At 39.1% G+C, this 9,511-nt stretch overlaps 1 protein-coding gene across 1 annotated transcript; it reads right to left on the bottom strand.

The window, feature by feature from the left end:
• Window positions 1-2,445: 2,445 nt before the first annotated feature.
• LOC137734057 (patatin-like protein 6) lies at window positions 2,446-9,297 on the bottom strand. The gene is made up of 3 exons (XM_068473317.1): window positions 7,836-9,297; window positions 5,599-5,878; window positions 2,446-3,312 (listed from the first exon to the last, which is right to left on the bottom strand). Exons 1-2 carry the CDS (start codon window positions 8,997-8,999, stop codon window positions 5,609-5,611), a joined length of 1,434 nt encoding a protein of 477 aa, XP_068329418.1. The 5' UTR covers window positions 9,000-9,297; the 3' UTR covers window positions 2,446-3,312; window positions 5,599-5,608.
• Window positions 9,298-9,511: the final 214 nt, after the last annotated feature.

The following is a 9,511-nucleotide window of genomic DNA, read 5'->3' as shown; positions in this document are numbered from 1 at the left end:
AAAAAAAAAAAAAAAAAAAAAAAAAAGGTTATGGGGAAGGGGGAAGGGGGAAGGGTTAAAAGGGCGGATTCACTTTTCTTTTCTTTTCATAAATAGGCCGGAAAAGTTGTTAAGCATAGGGTAATAGCTAGGGATTGGACTTTGAATATTTACTTAAAATGCAAAAGGGCATGGCACTGCCAACCTCGCAATATACTTTTGGTTGAACAATAATTTGGTTCAGGTGAAACTCAATTTGGTTGAACAAGATTTAGGTGCATCCTTGAGTGCAATTTCTTGTGTATGACTAACAAACTCTAGTCATACGCGTATCATAATTGAAACTGTTCATATATTTGATCATCATTTAACAATCATCTTTTTAAAGAAATCAATTGAATTAGAGATCGTTCAGTGACTTATATAATCAAGCAAATCATTGCTTTGGATAACAATTAAGACACTCATGGTGAATCGTCTTTTTATTTAATACATATGGATTGCTATTCAAATGTCAGTTCAATTTTTTTTAAAAGATAATCTTAAAAGGTAATTATTGAACGATTCTGGTTATGACATGAAGACAACAAGAATGTGTCAATAGTAAATAGGTAGACATGGAGGTATACCCCAACGAGGCACCGATTCGATTGGGTGGGTCAATGATTGGTTAAAATTTCACTAAAGCCAATTTATGCGGAGTAATATTGGTCTAATCAACCCTTTTGGCTTCAACTTCTTGTACTAATTGTGTTTAAAGTTGGGTAAACTGGATGCTTGCTTGATCATAAGTCCTTGGCAAGTTGCTTGCCATGCATGTTGTAGTAATCAAGTGGGGAAGTTTGGGAAGCAAAAGTTGCAAAATAATTATGGCCACAGTGATAAGATGCCCACACTAAAGAGGCAATTTCAAAGAGGGCAGAAGCTACCTACAAAAGATTGATTACCACAAGTAACTAATTACAAACAAGTAGTCATGGTTTGCATGAGGTCCCAAAAGTTTGCACTTTTTCCTTCTTTTCTTTTTTTTTTTTTTTTTTTTTTTGGGGGAATTTTATTGGACATCTTTCTTTGATCTTGAAAGATTTAGAGTAACACTTTTTGGATTCCTTGGTCATGAGATAAAGTGGCATGGATGAAAAACAAGTTACATTTTGCTACATATACACTTTTTCTCAATGTTTGCTTTTGGTCTTTTGATCGATCAAACTGGTTCCTCCTCAAACTTAATAGTTGGTCTGAACACTAAGGATAGGGATCGAAAATATGTGGCATATGTACTCGGTGAGACAACAAAAAACTTCTTCGTTAAGATAAGATGAATATTGCATATAATATAAACAGTTTTGAAAACTATTTATAAGCTTTATAGTTTCCATCATTCACAAATTATTAGACAAATATATATACTTAGGAATGAATGGATGAAATACGCTTGAGGGAACTTTCAAATGATACCTTGAAAGGTTCCACTTGTATTTCGTAGCAGAGTCAACATGGGATCATTGGTTGTCTATGACCTCAGCAACTTAAACAACCCATGTATATTTGTATGTATTGCATTTGATCCTATAAACAGTTACAACAAACTCAATTACAACCTCCTAGTCTTACTTCTTATATATTTTTTTCTATCATCCATGTTCTTTTTTTCTTTTCATGTGTGTGACTCTATAGTGTGCACTAGATGCTTGATGAAATACCTCAGTTGACAACCCTTTGCAGTCTTCAACATTACTTTACAATTTCCTGTGACAAGCCTTTACATATCATATAGTAGTTGGCATAAAGCCTTCAACGTGTGTTGCAAGGATTGACATGCCTCCTATCAGGTGCTCAAGGAACGGTCCAATGAAGTTCTTTTGGTTGAAATAATGATTCTATTATTTGAAAATTCTGGCTCTGCTACTGCTTATAAGTCCTTAATTTAGTGTCTTTGCAGTCCATTTGTAGTGTTTTAATAGTACCTTTGTACTAACTAATTGATTGGTCAAGTTCTTATTGTAAAAAGGGAGTCCAAAATTTTTTAGAACTTTAAAGTCTCCAAAACTTGGAAAAAGAGAACTCGATGTATGAACCAAAAATATGAAAGACATATATATATGTTAAAGGTAGTGGATTCTGATGTGGATAGTAATTGTGAGTGAATATTTGGGTCTGAATAGAATCTTCACTTTCATTCTATTAAAATTAGTGAAAGAAAGTGTTCATAGCAGCCGCGCTCACCCTTCTCCATGAAGCATACACAAAAGCAACTCATGCGCAGATACATCATGACTAAAAACGTTTCAAACCCGCCAACCCTCTCCATCTATTCTTTAAAGTCAATAATGCCACAAAACTTTATATGGTGCGGGTATACCGTCAATATAGCGTCCCATGTCAATCAAATAACGTATTCATTCCATATACGTCTTTCTCAAAAAAACAGAAAGTCAAAAGCATGAAAGCTAACTCAAGAAAAAGTGAAGAACTCCACAGCCACCAGAACAAAACAACCAAACCAAACACTTCTTTAAATTACAAAAATGTACACAGCTAAGAGAAGAAGAACAAAAGTGGAAATTGCTTTCTTTAAACAATTCTGCGACTTCAAATATTATACACTTGAACATGCAGGAAAAACCAAAGAATACTACTTTTCTCCCCCAACCCCAGAAAGCTCCAACAACTAGAAAGCCCCCCACCCCACCCAGGAGAGAAAGATATGGTCAGTTGCTTCAAAATTATAACCCACACCACACCTGAAAAACTACTTTTCCCACCCCACTACTATATATATATATATATAGATTCAATGAGAAAATAAAAACAAAAAGCCAAAGGCAGACAAATAGCTTTGACTATTTTTTCAATTCTGGGTACCACCACCGGCCACCACCAACCACCACCCCTCAAGTTTCTTGAGATAAGGATGAAAAGACAGGAAATGGAAAAACTTCTGGGGGGAAAAGTGAAAAATATAAGAAAGAAAAGGGTATGGGACGAAATAACAAACATGGAAGCAGATTTTCCCACCCATGATGAGTACTCAATTTTTGAAACTGAATATATGATACCTGATTCTTTTTTGTCTGTGTAACCTCTCAAAAGCTTTTGAAGCTCTCTCACTTTGGTCCCTTGACATTGAGAAAGGTTGAGAGTGGGAAGCCACAAATGCATGTCCTCCGGCAGGCAAAGAAATCCCCCTCAGATCTCTCCCCTCCCCCCACCCCTTTTTTCAAACTGGCTACTTGTCCTATTCACCTTACAAAAAAGTAAAAGCTGTTTCTGGCAATTTACTTTTCTCCTCTTGTTTTTTCTTCCTTCCTTTGATGATGTCTCTCTATTCTCCTGCAATATATGGGACAAAATATTTATTGTCATGATTCACTTCTACAGGTAAAAACATACATTTGAATTGCATAAAGATATATGATTTGCATTTGCCAAGGGGCTTCAATTTTTCAAAGTCGGGTTAATATCGAAAGTATACTGTTCAAACTAAATGAAGTTGAGGTTCCGTGCTCAAACCAATTGGTAATACTAGGAATGACTCAACACCTTATAAGCCGTTACAAGATTTCTTAACTTTCTTATGTATGACATTTCTTCTACGTACTCATACAAACTTCCAAGTACGACTTGGAAAAGTAAAGGAAACAGATACAACAGTTTGAACAAAAAAGATGATTGATGAAAGCAACAGTGTAAAACTTTAGAAATTTGACCGATTTGGCTTCTTTTCTTTTCTTTCTTTTTTTTTTTTTTTTCCAGAAGTCTGTTAAAAGTTAGTTGGGAAGTGTACCAACCCTAACACTTGATACCCCACAGGTTTACCAAATGTAATTAGTCCATGTGATTTTCCATACAACTAATTATATAAGACTACTGGGACACAACGATTTACGACCGTTAAAGCATTCTAGACAATTGCCGGTCCTAATCCTCTAGGCTCTACCTAACATATTGGTCTTAAAAATGATTGATGAAAAATTCTGAGACTCTCAAAATTCAGACTCTTCGTGAACTTTCTGTAAGCTCATGTTTTTAGCACAATGTTATATAATATTGACACAGAAATTAACGTTACAATGTGAAATAACAAAGCGTCCATACAGGATCTCACTTTGAGAGAGTTTTCTTGGCATTTCTCATGATTGATTAAACAATGCCTCAAGCATATGGCCCCAGTGATTTGCACACGAAATAAACATTTCCATCTGTCAATGTTAGAATACGCTTCTCATCGAGCATTATAAAAGGTCATGGACCGCAAAGCACTACGTGTACACAATCTACAGACATTGATGCATCAGTGAAACATAAACCAGACTCGGTAACTATTTCATGGAAAATATTTGCTAATTTAGTGTGCGGCATTTAAGTAATTTTAAGAAGTTGAATGTTTGAGTTCTAAATTGGCTAGTAGGATGAGGTCTTCACCCAAATAGGCATGGTGTGATTGGGTAGGGCAACGACATTTGCAACACAGCAACCAAAACATTCACACTAAACATTTGCATGGCAGCATGACTCACAAGGGGGAGGGAAAAGAACCAACCCTTTTTTCCGGACTACGGAAATTGCCTTTAGAAATTAGGACCACAAAGATTTGATTCCCTATCAAATGACCACAGCACCCTCCCCTCCCATGCCTTTCCCAATTTGTGGATGGAATTATCCAAAATGTCCCTTAAAATTTTAGTCAACAACTCAAGTGTCGGTAGGCCGACAGCAAATGGGGCTCTAAGCATTCATTTTTTTTTTACCTTTGTCCATACATAAACATATATCACAACAACAAACCGATGGTCGTAAAGGAGGAAGACCATGACAAGTCCAGGCCACCGAAAAACAGGAGAAATTTTTCATTGTGTCCGAAACATAGGTGGTACAACACGTGTTATTATATAAGATGTGGGAATTTTTATTTTTTAAGTTGTTCATTTTTTAACACAAGTATCTCACCACTTATATAGTGACACGTGATGTACCACCCTGTATACCGAGCACGATAAAAAATCTAGAAGTTTGAGAATTTTCAATGCATACTCGTGACAAAGTTTCATGGAACCTAACATGTACCAAACAAATGATAAGATCGCATGTATGTAAACATTATTAGTGGAACCCATAATCTTTTTATTAATTAAGTTTACTAATAATAATTATAATATGAATCCCACCAACATTTTTTTTTTAAATTTGTTCATACTATGCACGCCTAGCATGATAAGATAACACAAGCAATTAGTGCCTAAGACTTTCTCCCACTCCAACAGTGTCACAACTACAGAAGGTACTTGTTCTAATAATATTCTGACAACTAATCATATATATAGCAGATCTACCTAATTTGATGATTTTACAAGCTTCAAAAATGACATAAAATGCACTAGTTGTTTAGTCAGCATGCGTCAAACGCAAATGCAGAACATGAGTCCTACTCAATTCAAAACGTAAAATTAGTATACATTTTAACCGTTAGATCATTGACCCGAGAATAAAATACTCTTGAGCACCATAGAGTTTTCGTTTATCATGAGATAAGTTCCTAATTGTTTTCTTCAGATTGATGAGGTCTGAGCACAACATAAAGATTAATGAAAATTCGTAAACAGAACAAAAAGCACATACCTTTTGAGTTCTAAGTTGTTTTGGCAGCAGCTTGCTTGAAGGCAACAGTGGGAGCTATTCTGCAACTCCTCCTCTGATGCTCGAGCACCAGTTCTCCGGCAAACCAATCGAGCTTCTCGAAATTGCTCTGCTCGCCGATCCTCTTACCGCCAAAGAGCACCGATTCAACATTCTTCTGTTTCAGCATTTCCTCTGCCACTCCCACCAGCTTCTTAACGTTGTTAGGACTTGCGTCTGTATCTACATTTGGCCCGCAACGTCCCAAGCTTGCCCCATTTGCCTAACATATTACAATTTAAACATCCAATTATTAGCCATGTTTTAAGAAACTAATTTCTAGATTGATCCAGACTTAGAAATTTAAGAAACTAATTCCAAACGAAATAAACAAGAATTTGTAAAAACATGCATTGTCGCATGTAATATTAAAAACCAAGCAATGCACAACTTTGGAAAGATCCAAATTGATGGGATGTATTGCTAATACAAAATGTACCGAACAGTTGAAAACAATTTGGATTTGGGTGGCAGCTCCAAATTCTAATAGAGGACCACCTCATAGATAAAATATGCCATGATGGAAAAACAGAATATGGGAAAAAGTTGTGGGTCAATGATAATAGCTTTTTGGCCTTATAATAAAATAATCTTTGAGATTGTCATAACTCCTCAATTTGATCCCGTAAATTTAAAATGGATAGAAATAATCCCTCAGATTGTCCACTATGAATCATTTTGGTTTTTTTGTTAAAAATCTTCGTTAAATTGAAGAAATCACTTGTTCAAGTAGAGGGGTTGAATTGACAAAAAAATGTCCTCAATTAAACGGAGATTATTCACGGGATGACTAAAATGATTGACGACAAACAATTTACAGACCACTTATATTGATTTTAAATCTCAAGGATCATAGTGAAAGTTATGCCAAACTTAGGAACCATTTAGCTAAAAAGTCTTTAAAAATATATATATATATATATATATATATATATATATATATTACGATTGAGTCCATTTCATTTTCTAAATGGAGGGAAGTTACCGGAAGGGAAGCCCCACATATCTCTTTCTACAGTAATAAGATTAATATGTAGTGCAACTTAAATAGTCTGAGTATATATGGTTTAGAGATAATTACAGACTGGATGTTAATTAAGATTTAAGTAAATTGTGACCCTTACTGAAATAATACAGGTTCAGAAATCCACACAGTAACCCAGGTCAAGATTTTCCAACTTTGCAAAACAAAGGCTGATAATTAAGGTAAAAGAAAAGGAAAAATAAAGTAAAAACATTATGGAGACTGCCCTAAGAGGCAAGCTTCAAACGTAATAAAATTTATACCTTTAATTTTCACAGGGAAATTCAATAGGATGCAATTGCAGTGGGACCAAAGTTGAAAAAAGCATAAAGTTTTAAGAACCAAGCCAATTTCATTTACTGAGACAACGATTTCTAGGACAACCCGTCAACTCTAGGCTTCAAGCCTAGTTGTAGTTGGTCTACCAAGACAGAAAATCCTAGTCAGCTAACCGACGCCGGAACAACCAAAATCCCTTCCCTCCCGGTCCTAAAATTTGATTGAAAAAACAAAACCATACCTCTCTCAAGCTCGCAAGGACATATCCCGATTAGTATACCGCCTATCACGTGACATCAGATACTAATAAGTGAGAAAAATACTTGATTTCCACACACTACCAAAGGTTAATAAAGCGCAAAAAATAAGTGTGCAGGAATCATTTTTCGGTGGTAAACACCGGGTTACATATTAGAATCCGCCCTTACCCAACCCAACCCAAAGAAAAATCACGTGCAAAACATTCTACCAAGGAAACAAAAACATAAGGTCCTCTAATTTTGCTCCAATCTGTGCACTTGCAGCATAGCAAAAACTTTGGAATTGCAGCGCCCCCACGCGAGGCCAAAGGTTTTACGTTACAAGTTCTTCAAAAAAAAAAAAAAAAAAGGTTTTACGTTACAAAACACCCCGCATTTATTTGCATGAAAGCGAAACACATACCCCGGGCGCAAGTTAGCACTCTCTACACGCAAGTTAACATTACCCAGCCTGGCTAACAGTGTCGTCTCGTAGTCAGTGGCAACAGAAACGGCAAAAGAAACAACCCACCCACCCCCCGAAAATTTAATTCCGAGACAAAAAAGAAAAAAAAGAATTAAAATTGGAATCAAATGCGCGCAGTGCGCACGTTAGCAAAGGTGTGGCGGTTTCGTACCTGGATGCGCACGTAGTTACTGCTCCCGGACTGACCAAACGCCATGGCGACGGACTGATCCACCAGGTCGGCTGACCCGTCGCCGGCGATTCGGGCCATGGGCCGAGCCCATTCCTTGGCTCGCCACTTCTTCACTTGCTCGTACTCGTACCTCACTTCTTCCAGAAACTGACCGCTCCCTATTGAAAGGACCATTATGTCCTCGACCCCTCGCACGAACGGGAACTCCTGCTTGTTGTGCAGCACGTGCGTGATCGCCGCCGCCGTCGGGTTGCTCATGGCCAAGCCGCCGTCCACGGCCAGGCACTTTGTCTGGTTGTTGACGGACTGCATTTGGACGGGTTGGAAGATTACCGGCTCGGCTGACGTGGCGCGGCAGACCTCCCAGAGGCGGAAGTCGTAACTGTCGGTCTCGAGCGCGTCGGCCCTGGAAAACAGAAACGGCGCCCTACTGGAAAGGTCGTAGCACGGAATTAAAACCGGCTTGAGCGTGTCTTTCAACGTCAGCGTCCTATCAACGTCGGCGAACGCCTCTTTCATTACTTTTTCCAAACCGGCCGTGGCGGACCCAGTTGAACCCGAGCCCGAACCGGAACTTCGAAAGAGGCGACGCAGAAAACCGGGGGAGGAGGCTGAGGAGGAGGACCGGTTGTTGTTGAACAAGCTCTTGCCGTGATCGGAGAGGAAGCGCCACGTGTCTTCGGCCTTGAAAATCGGGCGGGCGTGGTCTCTGGTGGCGAAGAGCATGGCCGCGAATATACCTCCAACGCCGGCTCCGGTGGCGACGTCGAAGTAATCGGCGATTCTGGCGTCCGGATTCCCCGATTTCTGCTTCAACGCTTGCTCGAGATACGCCAGGGCCTTTCCGGGAAGAATCCCTCTCATTCCTCCCCCGCCGTCGATGCTGAGAATGCAGATTTTTCCCCTCTGGTTTTTGATCGCCCCGACGCCGTTTTCAGATTGGGGCTGAACGCCCACCAGCTGGACCGGGTCGGGTTTGGAATCGGAGACCGGCGTGGGGGACGGAGATACCTGTTTGGGAACCCAGAGCTTCTGATCGTCGTAGCCAAACAGGAACTTGCTCTCCAGTATCGAAAATATCTCGTAGCTCAGCTTATCGGTGTCGATGCTCGGCTCCTGCATTTCGGTCCGAGTTGAATTCATAATCGCCGCCGTCCTCCCCCAAAAAATCTCGGATGATTAAAATTCGGGCAACCAAAAATCTGGGATGATTAAAATCTTCAGGCAGAAGGAATAAATTGCCTTCCAATTTTATCGAAGTCTCCGAGAAGGAAAATAAAAGAGGGAAAGAAGGGACGAAACGAGGTCGTTCTGGGGGTAAGTTCGGGTGCTTTTACAGAGCACGCCAACAAAGCAGCATGAAAAACCAGAACCCGAGAAAAAGCCAATGAATTGCAGAGCAAGAAGAAGAGAAGAGGAGCAAAACACACACAGAGCTCTGCAGAGCATGTCTGTTTTTTATATACCCCTTCAATTTTTTTATTAAATTAAATATATATCAACTGACAAACGACGTCGTGGTGGGCTTTTACCCTGGTGGATGGTTATTTTAATATTTATTTAGACTGTTACTAGTGGGACGGGGACGGTTGAGGCCGTTGGTTTGACTCGTCTCGTTTGATCCGACGGTAGAGAATCTGAGGACTTCTGTTCGT

The sequence above is a fragment of the Pyrus communis genome, chromosome 5, assembly GCF_963583255.1.
Source record: "Pyrus communis chromosome 5, drPyrComm1.1, whole genome shotgun sequence".
In the NCBI taxonomy this organism is placed as follows: Eukaryota; Viridiplantae; Streptophyta; class Magnoliopsida; order Rosales; family Rosaceae; genus Pyrus; species Pyrus communis.
This window is presented reverse-complemented; position numbering and strand designations above follow the sequence as displayed.